Raw genomic sequence first — 21,706 nt, 5'->3', positions numbered from 1 at the left:
AATTTGTCGGTTTTGTATATATATTATTTCCCTAATATATATATATGTATGTATGTATAAGTTTGTCCGTTTGTCTGATTTGTCTGTTGTCCGAAATAATGTATCACACAATGAGATGGCAGTTATCGTTAATAAGAGTGTATTAAGAGGCTTATGTATTTAGTTAGATGGGGCCACAAGCTTGATTAGTTATGTCTAGCAAAGATGCTTCCTGCGAATTTGATACGAAAAAAAAACCTACATAAATTATGTGACACATGGGACCCGAAAAACAGTAAATTACATGCTTGCATAAAAACAAAAGTGTGGAGGTATCCTTATTGTGAAATTAAGTTCATAACGTGCTGCTAATGAACGGGTAATTTCATCTAATACAGGCTCTTTAAGCTTAAAAACAGTCGGTTCCTGTTGTTTCCTATGAACCTGTAACAAAGAGAAGAGCAATTAATAACATCCAGCATTAAGATTCGATTTAAGTACATTCATAGTCTTTGATGAGTAAACTTTCATATAATCATATCATAATAAAACTTGAACTTTCATAATGGAATATCCCTTATGTAAATATAGATATGATTTTGTATTTACTTGTTCCCTAAGATTTGTATTTACTTGTTCCCTAAGATAAAGGATTGTATCTTTTATTTATATTGAGGTATCAATAATAGAGAATAATCAATTGAGTCATTACATTCTTCATGGTATCAAGAGTCAAACCCTAAACCCTAATTTTTTTTCCGCCCCCCTCCCTCTTTCATTCTCGCCGATCCCTGTCTTGTCCAACCTCCTTCTTTCAATCGGCCATGTCTTCCTCACCCAATACCCGTGGTCGTCATCAACAGTCACACCAATACCCGCCCCACTACTGGCAGCCGCCACCATGGGCTAACTATTCTTCACAGCCGCCCCCACAACCTTGGGCCCAATGGACTCCCCCTCCATGTCCATCCCCCTCCAACCCAAACCCTTCTCATACGATATCACAACCATCTTCGGCCCAAGGGATTTTAGGCCCACGACCACGAATCAAACGGCGGCCCAAACATACGCGGCTGGTTACTCTCCAACCGATATCGCACAAGCATTATACAACTTGGCTCTTCACAACAATGATTCATCATGGACCATGGACACCGGTGCGTCAGGTATGATGTCTCCTCAATCTGATAAGTTTCAATCTATTTTTAATTCTGGCATTATTCGTAACATTATTGTTGGCAATGGCACAACCATTCCGGTCCTCAGACAAGGCAACATAACCCTTCCACCACCATTCTCACCCTTTAAACTCAATAATGTCCTTTACGCACCTAACCTAGTCAAAAACCTTATTTCTGTACGCCGTTTTACAACTGATAACCATTTGTCTGTTGAATTTGGCCCTTATGGTTTTACTGTGAAGGACCTCCAGACCAGGAAACCTATCCTACGGTGCAATAGCTCCGGGGATCTCTACACTCTCAGCCCGTCCAACATCACCAACCTCACATCTGCTTCTACTTATGCTGCTATCTCCCAAGACATTTGGGCACCAAAGGCTTGGCCATCCTAGCCCAGCTATTTTACAAACTTTGAAAACTTCTAATTCAATTTCTTGTGGTTCTTTGAATAATAAAGTTTGCACTACTTGTATTCTTGGAAAACACACTAGACTTCCTTTTATTGCATCTAATTCAAGTACTTTTAAACCATTCGATATTGTTCATAGTGATGTTTGGACATCTCCCATCCTTTCTAATGGGGGTCATCGTTATTATGTTTTATTCTTGGATGATTGTACTATTTTTTTATGGACCTACCCTATAACCCATAAATCTGATATGTTTACCATGTTCACAAAATTCAACACCTTTATTCAAACACAATTTGGCACCAAAATAAAACAATTCCAATGTGACAACGGACGGGAGTATGCCAATCATCAATTTCAAACTTTTTGCAATATGCAAGGCATGCACTTTCGTTTTTCGTGCCCTTATACATCCTCCCAGAATGGCAAAGCTGAACGAAAAATACGAACCATCAATAACCTCATACGTACACTTTTGGCCCACTCTTCCACACCGACCCATTTTTGGCATCATGCCCTCGAAACCGCAACTTACCTTTTAAACATTATACCGACCAAAATTCATAAATTTCAAACCCCCACCCAATGCCTATACCATTGCCTCCTGACTTACGATCACCTCCGGGTGTTCGGGTGCATTTGCTATCCTCTCATTCCCCACACAACCATTCACAAACTTGCTTTTCGTTCATAACTGTGTGTGTTCCTTGGTTATCCCTCTAATCACCGAGGATACAAATGCCTTAATCTCAAGTCCCGTAAAATTACCATCAATCGGCACGTCCTATTCGACGAAACCATATTTCCATTTAGCAAATCTCACAAGGCCACCCCCCAAACGTACAACTTCCTTGATGACCCTATCCACCCGTACTTTCAACTTACCCCCCCCCCCAATGCCACCCCTTAACCCACCAGATCCACCTCCCCCATCGCTCATCCACCCACAACCCAACTCTCCAACACCTATACCCCCTCGGCCCAAACCGATACCCCACCCCACTCACCACAACTTTCCTCCCAACCGGCCCAAACCCCTCCCCAGCCCAACTCGTCACCTATACACACTACTACCGGCCCAAACACCTCCCCAGCCCAACCCGTCACCCATTCGCAATCCACCGGCCCAATTTTAAGCCCACCTACCCCATCGGCACAATCGCTCCCTGATCTCACCACCTCCAGCCCAACACCGCCCCCACCACCTTTACCCCCAACCCGCACCATGCAAACCCGTGCCATGTCAGGCATTTCAAAACCAAAACAAATTTTCAACCTATCCTTAACAACTACCTCACCTATCCCTAAAAACCCCACGGACGCCTTGTCTAACCCAGAATGGTTTACCGCTATGCAAACCGAATTTAATGCCTTAATTAAAAACAAGACTTGGGAACTTGTCCCGAGACATCCTGATATGCATATTATTCGTAGCATGTGGCTTTTTCGTCACAAATACAGGTCGGATGGCACGTTAGAATGATACAAGGCACGGCTTGTGTGTGATGGTAGAAATCAGGAAGTCGGTATTGATTGTGGGGAGACATTTAGCCCGGTTGTTAAACCGGCTACTATTCGGACAGTGTTGACATTGGCTTTATCTCAGTCATGGCCTATTCATCAACTGGATGTTACTAATGCGTTTCTTCATGGTCATCTTACTGAGACTGTCTACATGTATCAACCCATGGGTTTTCGGCACCGCGACTATCCCGATCATGTGTGTCTTCTTAAGAAATCTCTTTACGGACTTAAACAAGCACCACGGGTATGGTACCAACGATTTACAGATTTTGTTACTTCTATGGGTTTCTTGCAGAGTCGATGTGATAACTCTCTCTTCACATATCATCACGGGGGTGACATTGCATACTTATTGATCTATGTCGATGATATTATCCTAACTACTTCCTCCGACATGCTCCGAATGAGATTAATGGGCAGCCTCGCGGCTGAATTTGCAATGAAATATCTTGGACCTCTTAGTTACTTCTTGGGTATTACGGTATCTCGCACTGGTAACAACATGTTTTTGTCTCAACAATCTTATGCCTTGGATATTGTCCACCGTGCAGGTATGTCCACCTGTAACCCAGTCGCTACACCTGTTGATACTAAGCCAAAACTTGGTGCTACAACTGGTACTCCATTCGACAACCCCACGTTATATCGAAGCCTTGCGGGCGCACTTCAGTACCTCACGTTTACTCGGACCGATATTAGTTATGCGGTTTAACAAATCTGTATTCACATGCATAATCCTAGCACGGATCACTGGCAGGCGCTGAAGCGTATTATTCAGTATATTCGCGGCATGGCAGACTATGGTCTCACGCTCTCCTCGTGCTCGGACATTTCTCTCCGGGCTTACACAGACGCTGATTGGGCAGGTTGCCCAGATACTCGTCGCTCTACTTCTGGATATTGTGTTTACATGGGGCAAAATCTTTTATCTTGGTCTTCTAAGAGGCAATCGACCATTTCTCGTTCCAGCGCTGAAGCAGAATACCGAGCAGTTGCCAATGTCGTTGCTAAAGTTTGCTGGCTTCGTAACCTCCTTCTCGAGTTACGTCGCCCCCTCTCCACCGCCACTTTAGTATATTGCGACAATATAAGTGCTATCTACTTATCTAGTAATCCAGTTCAGCATCAACGTACCAAGCACATAGAACTTGATATTCATTTTGTGCGCGAACATGTTCAACGTGGTACTATACGGATACTTCACACGCCTACTCGTTTACAGATTGCTGACATCTTCACCAAAGGCTTACCTCGAGTATTATTTGATGATTTCCGCTCCAGTCTCAACATTCGCCCACCTCTTGCTTCGACTGCGGGGGTGTAATGGAATATCCCTTATGTAAATATATATATGATTTTGTATTTACTTGTTCCCTAAGATTTGTATTTACTTGTTCCCTAAGATAATGGATTGTATCTTGTATTTATATTGAGGTATCAATAATAGAGAATAATCAATTGAGTCATTACATTCTTCATTCCACCTTCATGTTATACACTCACATAGACCAAATATTCACATATATTTCAGCATGAACTAATTAACAATCAGAATTGTCACCCCTAACACGTAAGAATGAATCGTATTTAGTTCAGATGAAAATAGATCATATTTAACTATGTACCTTGTAGTTTTGGAAAAAAATCATGAAATCTCAACATTATATCACTTGCATGCCTTTCACTCAAAACTGCAAAAGCTTGATGATTTCATGCTCCAAGTTTTCGTTAAAAGAGGCTTATGTATTTAGTTTGGTGGTCGGAATCTCGCCGGAAAATACGACTTTAAGAAGACAGGGAGTACAACTGAAGTTGACTCTATAAGTATGGGGTAAGTTTATGAAAATGTCCTTTGGTAAGATTGCAGTTTTACCTATTGAGGAATGAACATTGATGCAATCAGGAAACGTCAAGGTGTAAAGCAACAAGATCTTCATTTTACGGGGTAAAGCTGATTCCGTCTGTGAACATCAGGGTATAAAATTGTAGTTCTACTCTATTTTTTTACTGTTTTCCTTTACTTTTATAAAAACTAGTTACTTTATAAACATACTAGGTTATAACCCCGTGTATTACAAGGGGTTGAATAAATAAATTTTATATACTAAATAATAAAACAATATATCTTTAAAAACCTCATTTATTGTACGAGTTGAATAAATATAATTTTCTATATTAAATAATAAAAAATTATATCTATAAGAACCATATTGTACGGATTGAATAAATGTAATTTTATATACCAAATAAAAAGTTATATCTTTAAAACTACGTATATTACACGAGTTGAATAAATGTAATATTGTTTACCAAATAATAAAATAATACATATTTAAAAAACCTCATTTATTACACGGGTTGAATAAATATAATTTTATATACCAAATAATAATAAAAAAAAGTTACATCTTTAAAAATATGTGCATTACACGGTTTGAATAAATGTAATTTTTTTTACTAAATAATAAAAAATATATATCCTTAAAATAACCCCGTGTATTGTACGAATTGAATAAATCTAATTTTGTATATCAAATAATAGAAAGTTATATTCTAAAAAACCTCCTGTATTACATGGGTCGGGTAAATGTAATTTTGTATAGTGAAAATAAAAATATTTAATATATTAATACAAAGTTTGGTTTTCGTGATAAAAATAGATTATTCTGTTATTGCAAAATTTGTTAACGAAATCTCAATAAATTTAACCCTTTATTTAAAACTCCGTAAATGTATCCCTAAAGTGGTTTCGTTTATTATATAGTATAGATAGATTAAGTTTTTTATATTAATATCTCATACTTTAATTATTGCTAGACATAATTAAGGTTTAAATTGTTTTAGTTCTAATTAAGTTAGACTGAATCAAAAGTGGGCTAACCCCATTTTCACGTATTAAGATCGGTATGCGGACCCATTTGATAGTTCAATATTTTTAATTGGATATTAAACTAACAATATTTAGTTGGAGGGTTATCTATAATATAGAATATTAAATTAAATAATATTTAGTAGAAGGGTTATATATAATTAATTAGAAGATATTAAACTAAAATAATAATTATCTATAAGAGATGACCTAATATAGTGACAAGTGTCCTTAAAATGGTTTCTTTTATTATATGTACTAGCGGTAAGACCCGTGTGCAAACACGGGTCGTTTCTTAGAAAACCATGCATATCACATATTGACAGAGAGTAAAAAAATAATTAATGCAGACTTACAAAAATGGTATAAACTAATGGTAAATAGGTTTATTCAACAACAATTCTATTATGTTGATAGCAAACCACTTTGTCTATTTACTGTTAAAAACCTCTGTTGCTTTCCAACAGACTTTCCAAAAAACTGTTATCCATTATCTCCAACAGAGCTTGCCAGATGGATAGATAGTAAGTATCAGATGTTAGTCAACCCATGTTAAAAAGGTCAGTCAACAGAAATTACAAAGGTTAGTAAACAGATGTTAAGAGAATAATGTTATTAACAAAGAATTTAGTACTCTCATTAAAAATATTTAGTATTTGTTTTTCAAACACGGGTCGTTTCTTAGAAAACCATGCATAACACATTTTACTTATAAAATATTTAGTATTTGTTTTCCAAAAGGTTAAATATAAGTAACCTTTTGCGTTTTCATATGACCTTGATCACACTCTAGACCCTAAACCTTGATCACTATTTCTCAAGACTCTGTTTGTAACCAAACAGAGGTTTCAAACATATGTTTCTCATACCACTGTTTGAAATCCTAACCTCTGTTTGTAACCTCTGTTTTAAAAACCAAACCTTTGATTAATAAACATATTTTAGGTTTCAAAAGAGTATCATTTGTTTGAGGTATCTAAAACTCTGTTTGACAAAAGTCAACCACTGTTAGTAAAGGATAATCTCTGTTTCGCCAAATCACTGTTTCTCAATACTCTGTTTGTAACCAAACAGAGGTTTCAAACATATGTTTCTCATACCACTGTTTGAAATCCTAACTCTATTTGTAACCTCTGTTTTAAAAACCAAACCTCTGATTAATAAACATATTTTAGGTTTCAAAAAGTGTATCATTTGTTTGAGATATCTAAAACTCTGTTTGACTAAAGTCAACCATTGTTGGTAAAGGGTAATCTCTGTTTCGCCAAATTACTGTTTCTCAAGACTCTGTTTGTAACCAAACAAAGGTTTCAAACATATGTTTCTCATACCACTGTTTGAAACCCTAACCTTTGTTTGTAACCTTTGTTTTAAAAACCAAACCTCTGATTAATAAACAGATTTTAGGTTTCAAAAGAGTATCATTTGTTTGAGGTATCTAAAACTCTGTTTGACTAAAGTCAACCACTGTTAGTAAAGGATAATCTCTGTTTCGCCAAATCACTGTTTCTCAATACTCTGTTTGTAACCAAACAGAGGTTTCAAACATATGTTTCTCATACCACTGTTTGAAATCCTAACTCTGTTTGTAACCTCTGTTTTAAAAACCAAACCTTTGATTAATAAACAGATTTTAGGTTTCAAAAAAGTGTATCATTTGTTTGAGATATCTAAAACTCTGTTTAACTAAAGTCAACCATTGTTGGTAAAGGGTAATCTCTGTTTCGCCAAATCACTGTTTCTCAAGACTCTGTTTGTAACCAAACAGAGGTTTCAAACATATGTTTCTCATAGCACTGTTTGAAATCCTAACCACTGTTTCAAAAACAAATATTACAAAAGGAAAAACAAACATCTGTTTGACCAAAAGTAAACAGACATTTAACCTTTGTTTTCAAAAACCAAACCTCTGATTAATAAACAGATTTTAGGTTTCAAAAGAGTGTATCATTTGTTTGCGGTATCTAAAACAGATATTTAATCTCTGTTTCGCCAAATTACATCTACTTGAAAAAGAGATGCATACATTACATCTACTTAAATAAGAGATGCATAATTACATCTAGTATCAGCTTCTACAACAACAACTAAACAACAAAGCATAATCTAAAGCTCAATAACATGCAAGAGTATTCAATAAGTTATAGAGACCGGCCTTTAGGTGAAAGGCCGCTATAGCCTTTGTCCGCGGCTTCGTATTCAACTATTACAGAGACTGTCCTTTAGATGAAATGCCGCTATAACCTTTGCCCGCAGTTTCATCAACAACTTTTTACAGGTTAATAACTTTTGGTTGTTAACTTCAAGTACGAAGGCGAACTCTGGATAGTTCTCTTTCAACTCCTTGACATCAACTTTTGACCGACTGGTGAAATACTCTTCAGCTGTAGTTTTTATCATTTTCAAGTGTTAGTCAAATAGCAAACAACATATTCAATCTGAAAAAAAAACAATACTGAGATGAGTACCGACGCGAGCCAAATTCAACAATGCTAGAAGCAAGCCTCCTTCTAGTGGATTCCCCATAAATGCAGATGCAAATGCAGTAAGAGCCATTAATACATCAATATTAACTTTCCCACCGGCAATATCTAACAGTGCATCATATGATGTTGACACCTGATCCAGTTACAAAATTTGATCTCATTCATTAGTGATGCTGGGCTTTTTGGACTTTGATCATGGCATCTAGAATATCAGGTCAAACAATATAGAATCAAGATTAATTAAAAGAAACAAAAAGGTTAATACTCGAGGAAAAATAAGTTCTGAAATTCTGAAATCACCATACACTTTGAATCATTTACCTTCTTTTTACTGAAGGGGTTGCCATATGTTGCTTGTTCTCCCCATTTTAAACCTGCAGCACCAAATTCATATGAATTCAAGATGTATTATGGTCTGGTCTAATCAAATATTGCAGGTAAACAGTAATTAACTATGTATTCTGTTATTTAAAATTAAAACTTAAGTTTTAAGTAAATCCACAAACTTTTCGCGCTAATTATTTTACTTTTACCTATAAGTGAAGCTCGGGCTTGGGCTTGTTTATCAAACAAGCTTATTTTTAGGTTCGGGCTCGGCTCGTAAAGAAGCTTAAAAAAGCTCGGCTTCACTCGTTTACTAAAAAAATTTATATATGGGGTAAATGTTATTAAATATTAATAAAATTAATATTACATTAGGCTCAATAAGGCTCGAAGAGCCTGACGAGCTTCACATGTCAGGCTCGAGCTCAAAAAATAATCGAGCTTTGTTATAGGCTCAAGCTCGGCTCGTTAGATAATAAATTGTAATAAATTGTTATAGGCTCAAGCACGGCTCATTTGTTGTAGTCAAAGACATCCATGCTTGCTGCAGTTAATAGACTAAGAAAAAAAAGTAAACATCTTTCTTTCAGGCATTTTGTCGAACACCTGGTAGGTGTGCAGCCGTTGTTGAAGTTAGAGGCGGATAAGAAAGTATACATGCCTGGTGATCCAGTTATCATCATAGTCGAGATCCGAAAACTTTTATACTTATACACTTTCTTGAACATATACACTTCAAAAACATAATAATCAATCAACTGATCATGATGATGTTAATCTGAACATATACACTTCAAAAACATAATAATCAATCAACTCAAACGATTAAAAAAACCTAATAAGTCATCAAAATCAACAACATATACCTCGGCTAAAAGACGATTCTTCGGAAGAAGCTTTGCAACTTCTGGAGGCAGAACTATATGCCTACAAATCACAATATCAAAACCGCCATAAGTATCAAGCAAAACAATAACGATTTACTAAAATACGAACTCAATAGTCAATACCATGCCATAATCAATACTTACATTATTAATTAGCCCATCATCAATGACTACACTGCTTATCTTCTTAAATAACTCATAAAGTGCCTCAATTTCACTTACACTAACTGCATTAAGAAAATAATAACCTTTTTCCAGTATGATGTCAGCTTCTTTCATCATGAATTTAAAAAAAGAAAATCTTAACATGAATAGTTTCCAAAATGCCCTCTTTAAGATCATCAATACAAATTGTTGGTACAGAGAAAGCATTTACAATTTACATCCAGCCATGTTCACATAAAAGAAGTATCATGAAGACTATCTTTCTTTTCTTCAAGCCCGATATTAGTTCCATGTATTGACATGATTATGTCCAGTGCTCTCCTTATATCGTTTTGGAACCGATAGCCAAGACCCAACCTTTCAATATCATCTCTCTGTTCAAGCAACTCCAACATAGTGAAACTACCATTTTCAAAATCAACATTCAACAACATTATCGTCTTCTTCTCTAGCTCCCAGACCTTCTCATCAAACTTCATCTGTGCTCGTTCATCAAATAATAATAGAATTACAATATGTAAGATATAGATATAAACAATGATAACTTTAGGCATGTCACCATAAAAGTATGATGGCTTACCGGAAAATTATCATCTAACACCCGGATATAATCATGACTCCAGATAGTCGGCTAGTAAGTAATGGCTAACTGACTCTCAGCTTGAACATTTGCTAACTGATATATGATTCTTTAATCTACATTTGCTCATTGTTAGTAAAATAATACTGCCTTTAAAAGCAAATAATTTATATTGAAACACAAATTTCACTATAAAGTTAAATACTTGTAAAAAATGATGGGTACCTTTCGGCCATCTGCAACTGGATGCCCAGTAGAAGCAGTAGCATCTTCAGAGACTGCCAGACCCATGGCTTCACCCACTTTCATTAAAACATCTTCATCATTCCAGTACCTTGTTTGTAATTGATCGTATTAAAAAATTAACTCATAATTCGAATTTTTATACAGGCAGAGATCTTAGTCATGTATTAATGGTTAAAGCAAAAATGAAATCCTTCAATTAGATACCTATTTCACCAATTTACAATAAAACTTTCATCACTTTGTAAAACTAAAACAGAACATAGATCCAAACCAATCCATCTTATCTCTGTGATCCATATATAACACAGATTTGCTAAATCATGAAAAATGACCGAGTAATCAAGAATTTCAAGTATAGAAGAAACCCTAACCTAGAAGTGACGCCATAAGATTCTAATCGGCAAACAAGTACTTATATTCTAGAAAGTTTTTTCGTTAGAGTCAGAAGTCGACTCAACCGAGAATGAGGAACGCTGGTACTGGGTCTTGTTTCATCAATTCGGTCAGAGCAAAAACAGAGCATGAAAAAAAATACATGGCTTCAGCCACTCTCCCACAGAGTCTCTATCCCTCTAAAAGCAAGTTGTTACGGCAGTGGTGGGCATGGCAAAAGAGGAGTTAAAAGAGACAGATATGATAACATTGAATATACTGTGCAAAAGTAATGGTACGTGGATGAAAATACAAGTAAGAGTGAATGGATTAAACGGATATTAGATATGATACCTTATCTTCGAAATTATGATCGGAGGAAGAAGCAGCTGAAAAGTTCTAATGCGAGAGAGTTTTAGAGAGAGAGAGACCTGGTTTGAATTTTGATTGTGGAGCCTGAATGATTTATCTTATATATGTGGAGCCATAATTTTGAATTTTGAATGTGATGGAGATTTTGAATTTTGAATTTTGAAATTTGAATGTGGATCAGAGGTTTGATGACAGATGTTTGAACTTTGCCTTTTGTATATGGGCAGACTTTTGGCATCAGATCTTTGAGATTTGGATGTGGGCCACCTTTTAATTTTAAAGTCTTTTAATATTAAGCTTTATGATGTAATAATGACATAAGAAAAGCCTTGTTGGACAGCCTCTCCAGCTGACACATCAGCTTTTCTTATGTCATTAAAGTTTCTTCTTTTATAGAAAGTATAGATAGATTATCATAAAAAGAATGTTTCAATGGTAAAGATTAATGAATAAGATAAAGTTTTATCTAGTTTTTCTCTTGATACATTATAACTAATAAAAAATTTCCACATTTTGCAGCGGAAATTAATCTGGTATCGATACAATTCCGGCACTCAGTATAACAACCTATAGAGAAAACCAAAAAAAGAAAGTAAAAATAAAGTCATGTTATACCTACAAAAATATCGATACGTGTTTTATATCGATTGGAAACCATAAAATGAATACCGGTATGTGACTGACAGTCGCTATAACTTTTAATACAAAAGAAAATGCTCTACTTCGAATAAACTCCATATGCAACCTAAGTTATACTAAAATGTAGGGATAAAGTAAAACACAATTACGTATTTAGATTTAAAAAGTCAAAGAATGAAAATTATCAAATAAAAAAGTAATAAATAGATATGAAAATGACAAAATAAATAAACCAGTTAAACTAATCGAGTAACCTATGTATATGCTGTAATTTCTTTGCCCTTTGCCCGTTTGGATCGGGGGTTTTATTGTGTGTTTGGCCTTTTGCCCGTTTGGGTCGGAGGTTGTTTTAATGAAGTTTATTTTTCAAAAAAAAAAAAAAAAAAAAACCAGTTAAACTAATCGAGTAACCGTGTAATTAATACTAACATTTAATTTAATAGTAATGATGATATAATATATAATAATATAACATCTATCGCATTAATTTGATTTTTAAACCTCCAAATAATAATAAAAAAATGCTGGCATGCAACCCAAATCACATTACAAAACTCGCACACAAAGTAAACCCTAAAAACCCGATCGGGAACAAAACAACGTGTTTGTTCATCAGAACTCAGTCACTCAGCGATCGATTCATACAGATTTCGCTACAATCAATAGTATTCTTACATACAGAATGAAACCGGTGCCGATATTGCTATTGATGCTAGTTCTGGTGCAAAATGGTGAATCTGTGTGGTTAAGTTTACCTGAATCGGGAGTCAAGTGTGTGAGGGAAGAAATTCACAACAATGTCGTCGTTATCGGCGAGTACCTCGTCATGACATTCGAAGGTCGCCTTCATTCTAATCCCACAATATCCGTCACGGTAATTCTTATTACATTTGGATTGTAATGTGCAGCAGATGATGTTGTTTTTATGTACTTGAACTTGATTAATGTTGTTTTAGTTTATGTTGTGTACCACTTGGTTTGATAGATAACCCGTTAAAGTGGGTCAAACTCCTAAGACTACAAGGTATGGTGATGGACCATTCTTGGAGGATGATCCGCCACGTAGGCGCCACGTCATATTCCTCCCAAAGATGGTCCATCCTCCAAAACTAGAGGGCATGGTAGGATGGTCCTAGTCATAGTCCTCCACCACTTTTTATGTTTTTTTTATTTATTTTAGTATTCTATTTTTTTTTAACATTTAACAAATATACTAACAAAATATTTTCATTAACGAGCAATAACTAAACTCCAAAGGGTAACCTATCAGTAGGGGAAAATAAAAACAATGAGAGATTTAATTCACGAATCGAACAAAACCAACAATTAAGAACATACATGCGAAGAGAGAAAGCCATATTTGATATTTCAGTCTTCTATATAACTGCCCTTTTGAAGAACCCTAATAGTATATAAAGGATGAAATTTTTTCGATGTGTCCATATAAAAATACATAAACCCATAGAGGTAGATAAGTAGGCTTACAAAAAATTACAAAAAAATTTAATAAGATCGAACCCTAGTACTGAAGCAACCAATAACAGTCACAATAAACTTAATAATGAAAATAACAATAAAAGATCACAACAAACAATGTACAGAGGATGTTTACAGTGTAAATACCTGTCGACCTTGGTCATCCATTGGTACGCATTCACCCGCAATAAGTTTATCGACATCATCGGCTGTAACCACATACTCATAACATTAAATAAAAGAATTTGATGAAGGAGAAAAAGGGAAACAATCATATAAAAATAAAAAGCAGGTAAAACTAAATGTGAAGGAGACTGGGTTAACCCGCATCATACCTAGTTGACAACCTATCTGTTTCCGTTGTTCGAATCATTATAACATCAATTTAAGCATAATGTCGATCCATGAATGCAACGTATCACCAAAATCATGTAACAGTATATGGCTAAAATCATGTAACAGTATATCAGTTTTTGTCGATCCTGGAGCAGTTGGACTGATAAGAGCATGCAAATCATTGACAAACTGCATAAAATTTGATAATTTTTACAAAAATCAGATTCATTATATGCAAAGAATTTGATTATTTTGACAAAAACGATACCTTAAAAAGACGGAAAACTTTCCTAGCCAAGCTAGTTGACTTGTCAACATTTTGGGTAGTGCCTGGCTCGCCATTACTTACGAACTTTGAACCATATTGTATCGCTCTGCATATCTTGTCCCGGGCTTCAGCTTTGTTCAAATACAAAACAGCCAAAGCAAGTTCCGTTCTCGCAACATCTAGTGTACTCATTTTCTATAACTTTTTACGGTTCCTAAAGAAAAATCATCAAGAAAATAATCAATCAAACAGCAATAATTGTCCCTGCAAACTCATACAATTTCCATAAATCTTCAAGTGTAACCATAATATTTCATTAACAGTCAAAAGTATTGATTCAACAGAAGAAGTAATTTGTACATATCTTTAACAATATTACAACAATTTAATTCAATAATATGCACAATTTTCAGTTACCAGCTAGGGTTTCGTACAAAATCGAGCATCAACCAAAGGTCAACTTATGAATTCAAATCGAAAATCAGAACACACAACAATGAAAGATCAACTAATCTTACACAACATATCAAATCAACTAATAAATTCAAATCGATGAGTAGAACACACACAACAGAATCGCTAAATTAAACTATCGGAAATTAGATCAAAGTTTGCAGAAATAAGATAACAATAATTGGATAGGAAGATGAAAGTACAAACGGCACACCTGTTTGGTCCGTCGCAAACGGCACAAATCGGACGGGGAGGACGGGACGGAGGGGGACGGAGGGGCGGCGGCGTGGGAGGACGGTGGTGACGTGGCGGCGCCGGGGTGGAGACGGAAACCATACCGAGCAGCCTAAGAAAATAGATGGAAACTAGAAGAATATTTAGAGAGAAACTCAAGACTTAATTCATTTCATTCATGATCTTCAATATGTAACTTACACTAATTTAAATATGCAAATAAACTACTTGCTAAAGTTTAGGAAATCATACATGCAAAATGGAAAAGTGGCCCTATTCTAATGCAAACGAAACTACTGGCAACGTGGCAAGAGTGATTGACGAGATCAATGGGTCTTGACCAAAACTTGTGTGGCACGTATCAGTTTATGAAATGGTTAGATTTAAGTTGTTCGAAAGCTAGGGTTTGTTACTTGTGTTTTTTTTTTTTTTTTTTTTTTTTACAATAATTAAGAGCCATAATATACTATTAAAATAATCTAGTTTGAATATACAAAATATGATAACTTTAGATTATCCTAAACATCATCAGGGCAAATTACATAAGGATAGCAGGTAGACGAGCAACAAACTGCGCCGCCATCCCCTTCTCTTCTGAATAGAAAACCCTAATCTACTTGTGTGAGAATTGTTTTTTTTTTGGATGGTTGAATGTCGGTTAACTCAACATATCCAAGTTTTTGTTTTAACTAATTAATGTCTGATTACTTGGCTTTCTTTGTATGTAACTAACTAAGATTATTTGTATAGGGTACATGACTTTGTGTATGTTTGAAAACAAATGAAGTCTAATTATTGATTTTGTTACTTTTGCAGGTTACATCACCTAATGGAAACATTCTTCATCATAAGGAGAACGTAACACATGAAGAATTTTCCTTCACATCAAGTGGGTCTGGTTTGTATATGGCATGTTTCTTGTCTGACCACCCTGATATAGGTGGTAAATTAAGTGTTAGTATTGACTGGAGAGTAGGAGTTGCAGCTAAGGATTGGGACTCCATTGCTAAAAAAGAACATATTGATGTGAGTATTAATTTTGGTTTACAATTATTTGAAGTTTAAGTTTAAAATATGAAAAAAGTTTTTATCTTTATCATAGTTGTTAAAAGCATCGCCTCTTGCGCCTAGGCCCATTTTTCAGGCAAGGCGAGGTAGTTGCGCTTTAAGTCGAGGAAATTGCGCTTTAATTCTCTAAATGATGGTTCAGGCGTAGATTCCAGCAAGATTCCTAGATTCCGGAGAGTTTCCGGCCAAATTCTCTAAATTCCGACAAGATTCTAGCCAAATTTCTACTTTTATCCAAGGAAAACTACTTTTCTACGCTAATACAGTAATATTTTTTGAACTTTTGGTTCTAAATAGATGATATATAGTTTTATATAATAGATTTTGTTTATTTTATTTGAAGAATAGTATTTCTTTTTCTAATACATAATATAGTTTAACTTTTTTTCATTATGCGCTTAATTTTTCTCAGGCGCTCGCTTTTTTTGCGCTTTGCGCCTAGGCCCCAGGCGAGGCCTATGCGCCTTAAGTGCGCTTAGCGCCTTTAATAACTATGATCTTTATACTAATGATCTTCGTTTGTTATAAAATGTGCTTTATGGTAGATTCTTCTAATTATTTTTATTAAAGGATATCTTTATAAGTTTGACAACAGCCATACATTCTAACAATAACAATGTGTCCAGTAAACACAGCAATTATGATTGAATATTTCCACAGGGCGTTGAACTCGAGTTGAGAAAGCTTGAAGGAGCTGTAGATGCCATTCATGAGAATATGATATACCGCATGCGCAGGTGATTAGTGCAACTGTGTTAATACGTAGAGGTGGCAATACGGATGGGTTGGGTAATGTACGGGTTGACCTTATTTGTCCAATCTATAGAGCTTTCTATACAGTAGAATTTTTTATACATGATTTCGTTTTCTCAGAGAATACATCAATATTTAAAAAATTATTAAAGGATTTTAAAAATGTAGAATATGGACAGATGAATTTCATCCCGTTTGACATGCTCCTTTATTTTGCCAATTTTTTTTTTTATTTTGGTTTGACATAAAAATACAACCCAAATTGATCTGTTCGTACATAAATGAGTTGAATTTTCACCTTTGTCAATATGATATCGTTGATTTTAAATCCACAATATGTTATGTTTTTATGGTTATGCAGGGAGGCGAAAATGAGGGGAGTAAGTGAGACCACCAATTCTCGGGTGGCATTGTACAGTATCTCATCGTTGAGTATCTGCATTTTAGCGTCGTGTGCACAACTATGGTACTTGACTCGTTTCTTCCGAAACAAGAAACTGATCTAGATTATAAGCCCCTCGTTGTAATGTTGCGAGACCAGACTTAAATCAAAGAATTATTGTTCTACTTTTTTTCTTGATTAAGATGGCTTTATGATTCATCTTGGCTATCATTACCCATTCTTTAATGAACAGATTGATTTGGGAAAAAAATTGCAAATTGGTTTATTTGAATCAACTTAACAAATTGGTCTGTTCAAAGTTTATAACGGGTAAAAACTAGCCATTTTTATGAAACTCGTTAACTTAAAATGGATTTAAATACGTTTGCACCACCAACAATCAATGTTTGTTTCCGCCACCTACTAGTCATCGATGACGTCACCACCATCGCCACCACCATCGATGTTATCCACTGCCGACACTAGCACCACCACTGTCGCCATCTCTAGTTGTCGCCAGTAGACGCCAAAAATATAACGAGTGGTCTTTCTTATTTAATAGTTTTTTTTTTTTTTTTTGTTTTTTTTAAATGACTTTCAACGCGAGTCAATTTGGCCAGAATCCGTTTTGAATATAACAAAATTGTTACTTTTTTAAACAACTTGTTTCGATCCAAATTGATTGTTCTCCAAACTCGTTCTGGCTCGAACCATTTTGGCTTGTCACTCAATCCGAAAGGAAAGTAAACATTAAAGCATTTCAAACAGCTAAACAATAAAAATGTTTGGAATGATATGCAAACAAAGTGAAATGAAGTCGCACAAAGGGCAGTGTGGCATTGGCATAGCCAGAGTGATATGCCAAATTTTCTTTTATTGCAAGAAGGTTTGGAAGCTATTGAAACCATTTTGAAAGTTTGAGTATACAATCCTAACTTTATACAAGGGATATTCATGTTTTTTACGGATGAAAAAACTAAATTCAATACACTATTTTATATTTGTTTGACATGTACGAATTTCGCAAGACAATACAAGGAATGACAAACGAAGTTTCAAACAAAAGAAAAGAGAACGAGTCAAACCAACAACCACAACTACACAGAGTAAAAGGACATGACCATACGACGTCCTTTGGGCGTAGTCAGATGTAACTACCTAAAGACATACCTTTGAAACTCCAAGTTAAAAAAAGGAGTTTGAAGTTCGAATTCTTTTCAGTAGGTCAACCATATGCAGGCACAACTACGTTACAAAGGTTGGCACAACCATGCTACCATCACGCTTTTAAAGATCGAAGGCGTACATCCAAGTCTAAATTATGTGAAAAGACGCGATGTGCTTTCTGAACCTCACATTTACCGAATGAAGGCAACCACTTACAAAACCATTGCTTAGGTCAATGCATAAGACACGTGCAATCTAACCACAACATAGGTGTATGCTTCCAGATCCCTTTAGTTTTAAGCCAGAGCTTTTATATTTTCATAGCAATTTAATCTAAGATTACTATTTAATTCTAGAGTGAGAACGAGTGAAGGCTAAAGATCAAAATATATGAGCTTTTGTTTCTTTGTATTTGCTTTCAAGAATTTTATGTTGATCCTTTCCCTTAAACTTGGAATGATATTTTAGGTGAACCTTAATAAAGGATGATTGAACTTGTTTATTGTTTGTTAAGATTAATCTGTAGGTATTATTTATATTGAATTGGCCAAGGATGTAAAAGTGATATTTTTTATGAGTCACTTAATAGTGTGTGAGGGACGCCTTCGGATGCTAGTATCGGGCAGGTTTGCTACTTTTAGGACACTGCCGCAATTAGTTCAGTACAGTGCATATGGGAAATGAATAAAGAAGGAGGTTGGCTGCAGAAAAAAAAAATCGTGTAGTTTTGGAATACACCCGAAATTGATTTGAGTACTCTGAGTTTAATTTGAGTAAAAATGAAGTCACACCATCTCACTAGTCGGTCCAATTTGGATAGTTTAGGGAGTGCCCCTTACACCCTAGAAGTATATATTTTTTTCTTGCTAGAAGAAGTTTTACAATGCACGACCTCTTATGTATATATAGGAGTCTGGAATACAACTAAAACTAACACTCTGTAACTGCAAAAACTAACTGTATAAACCGTATAACCAGCTATACGACTATTTGCTCTAAGAACAAAGAAATATAAACATAAAACCCATGGGAAATAGGTGCATGTGATCTCTACACCTTAAACCATCAACTCAAGTACAAGAATCATATCATCACCACCACCACACCAAAGCCACCCCTCACCTCCCTCTCTCGCGGCCTCACTTCTTTAAAACCAAACCCAAAGCACCCCAAGACCACACCACACTTCAAAAACCTTACAAACTCTCTCTAAAGTTCAAGTAGTATTCCATCCATTATCTCTAGATAACCCTTGTTGATCAGTTCTGTTTAAACATAATGAAAAACATAAATAACATATCTGTTACAGCATACATGCCAGCAGAGAATCCAGTCAGAGATGCAGCCATTGAGTTTGACATACTTGTCAGGATGATCTGGTTTCTCCTTAGGGTGTAAGATTATGATGGTGATGAAATCGAAACAAGGGAGGTTTCGATATGGAGAGAGAGCCGAATTGGTGTTATGTGTTATTTGGGTTTGTGTAATTGTCTAACCCTTAAACTCTCTAATAATCTCCTTATATATATACACCCAAGAGGAAACCTAATTAGTTAATAAGGGTAATATGGTCCATCAATAATTACCAACTAATTATTAATATATTTTGATCTATATAATATAAATAATTATAATGGCTACAAGATTAAATATTATAATAATATATATTTAATCTCACATTCTCCCACTTAGCCGAGTAATAATTTATCATGAGTATTAGATGAGCCTTGCCAGGAGTTAACACTCATTTTAGTCTTAAACCAAGAACTATAGCAGAGAAATACAGCCGTTGAATCATCATTTGACTCAGGACCCCCATTAGTCATACTATAGGCTCAATTTAAAACCTAACAGTTACGACCAAAATATGCATAAACCCTTTAGCATCTGATTTGTATTTATATTTGTCTATATGTCATTACACCGGCAGAACATACGTTAGAGACATACAAAATCAAACTGAGGAAATTTTATTAATTAAAACATAAGCTAGTACAATATGCCATTAAATAAGGTCTTTAGTAAGTCCCATATTCGATACATGTTCTTCGAAAATTTTAGGTGGGAGACCTTTAGTCATCGGATCCGCAAGCATATCTTTAGTACTAATATACTCAATACAAAGATTATTTTCCTTAACTCGTTCACGTACGAACAAATATTTTGTATCGAGATATAAGCCAGCTCCAGTCGAACTGTTACTATTCGAGAAACTAACGGCAGCTGAGTTATCACAGTAAAGCTTCAATGGTCTAGAAATGGAGTTAACGATTTTGAGTCCGGTGATCAGATTTCTAAGTAACATTCCATGACAGGTTGCGTTGTAAACAGCGATATATTCTGCCATCATTGTGGAAGTTGTGATTAACTGTTGTTTATGACTCTTCCATGAGATAGGCCCGCCTGCTAACATAAAGATGTAGCCCGAAGTGGATTTCTTGTCATCTTTGCATTTGGTAAAGTCAAAATCAGAATAACCTACCACTTCTAAATGATCACTTCTTCTATAAGTCAGTTTATAGTCTTTCGTCCCTTGCAGATATCTAAGGACCTTCGTAGCTGCTTTCTAGTGATCTAGGCCAGGATTAGTCTGATAACGGCCTAGCATTCTAGCAATGTAAGCGATATCTGGGCGAGTACTGTCACACCCTGAATTTTGCAGAAGCGTATTCGTGTGACTTGATCGGTTCTCATTGCATTCAATTATAATAAACAACTATATGATCAAAATGATGTTCATCCGTTCATAAAGTTTAAAATATTACAAACACCAGTCATTTAAGTTTCAAACAACACAACCTCTGATTAAGTTACAAGCCAACAAAAGTGGATGATATCTAAACTTGAAATTTACATCCTGAAACAACACCAGCGCCCAAGATCCAACTTGTTTCCTGAAATACATGTAATTTTGAAAACATCAACAAAAGCTGAGCGAGTTCATGTGTTTTGTATGAGTACTGATAAACTGGTAAACATTTAAGAGACTCCTTTGAAAACAGGTATGAAAAACGTCTATGAACAGATTAATTAATGTTTTGCAAGGACATTAATGTATGTGAAGACATAGGGAGTACTCAGTCCGAGTAGATAATTGTCAGTGTCGAATCCCCTCGACTATGTCAAATCACCTTGGTTGTGTCAAATCCCCTTGATTGTATCAAATCACCTTGATTGTGTCAAATCCCCTTGACCGTTGCCGAATCACCTTGACTGGGACACAACAGCACTCTAAGCGGTCACATAGGGACCATGAGTGGGGCTCGGCCGTACCCGTTGGATCTAACCCTTGTCCATGATTCTTATGAGAGTTATTGGCATTTCAGTTTCAGCCTATGCTCACATGATCTAATAGTTCATTTCATAGCCAAATCATACCATTGAAACATATGTAACATGTATTTCACCCCCGAGAGTTATAAATCCGAAAACAGTTAAGAGAAAAGGGGGACATGAACTCACTATTTTGCGTCCTGCTGTCTCGTATACTCAAGGTCCTTCTATGAGTCGCACAACTACCTACACACGTGCCATG

At 35.5% G+C, this 21,706-nt stretch overlaps 2 protein-coding genes across 15 annotated transcripts; one reads left to right on the top strand and one right to left on the bottom strand.

Moving 5' to 3' along the window:
• Positions 1–7,917: 7,917 nt before the first annotated feature.
• LOC110929349 lies at positions 7,918–11,499 on the bottom strand. Of its 14 annotated transcripts, XM_022172492.2 has the most exons (10): positions 11,378–11,487; positions 11,023–11,223; positions 10,631–10,739; positions 10,406–10,521; positions 9,805–10,304; positions 9,640–9,700; positions 9,435–9,506; positions 8,771–8,823; positions 8,432–8,582; positions 7,918–8,347 (listed from the first exon to the last, which is right to left on the bottom strand). In XM_022172492.2, exons 5-10 carry the CDS (start codon positions 10,030–10,032, stop codon positions 8,163–8,165), a joined length of 750 nt encoding a protein of 249 aa, XP_022028184.1. In that variant the 5' UTR covers positions 10,033–10,304; positions 10,406–10,521; positions 10,631–10,739; positions 11,023–11,223; positions 11,378–11,487; the 3' UTR covers positions 7,918–8,162. The 14 variants fall into 14 exon arrangements, 5 of the variants coding, with proteins under 5 accessions (XP_022028184.1, XP_022028183.1, XP_022028186.1 ...); XR_004888513.1 differs by lacking the exon at positions 11,023–11,223 and having other exon boundaries at positions 8,436–8,651; positions 9,380–9,506; positions 11,378–11,499; XM_022172491.2 differs by lacking the exon at positions 11,023–11,223 and having other exon boundaries at positions 11,378–11,499.
• A 1,067-nt stretch (positions 11,500–12,566) lies between these two features.
• Positions 12,567–17,223, top strand: LOC110929348 (transmembrane emp24 domain-containing protein p24delta3-like). Its single transcript, XM_022172490.2, has 4 exons — positions 12,567–12,908; positions 15,618–15,827; positions 16,530–16,606; positions 16,984–17,223. Exons 1-4 carry the CDS (start codon positions 12,717–12,719, stop codon positions 17,126–17,128), a joined length of 624 nt encoding a protein of 207 aa, XP_022028182.1. The 5' UTR covers positions 12,567–12,716; the 3' UTR covers positions 17,129–17,223.
• Positions 17,224–21,706: the final 4,483 nt, after the last annotated feature.

The sequence above is a fragment of the Helianthus annuus genome, chromosome 3 (genome assembly GCF_002127325.2).
Source record: "Helianthus annuus cultivar XRQ/B chromosome 3, HanXRQr2.0-SUNRISE, whole genome shotgun sequence".
Lineage (NCBI taxonomy): Eukaryota > Viridiplantae > Streptophyta > Magnoliopsida > Asterales > Asteraceae > Helianthus > Helianthus annuus.
The sequence above is the reverse complement of the archived record's forward strand: the minus strand, read 5'-3'. Positions and strand labels throughout refer to the sequence as shown.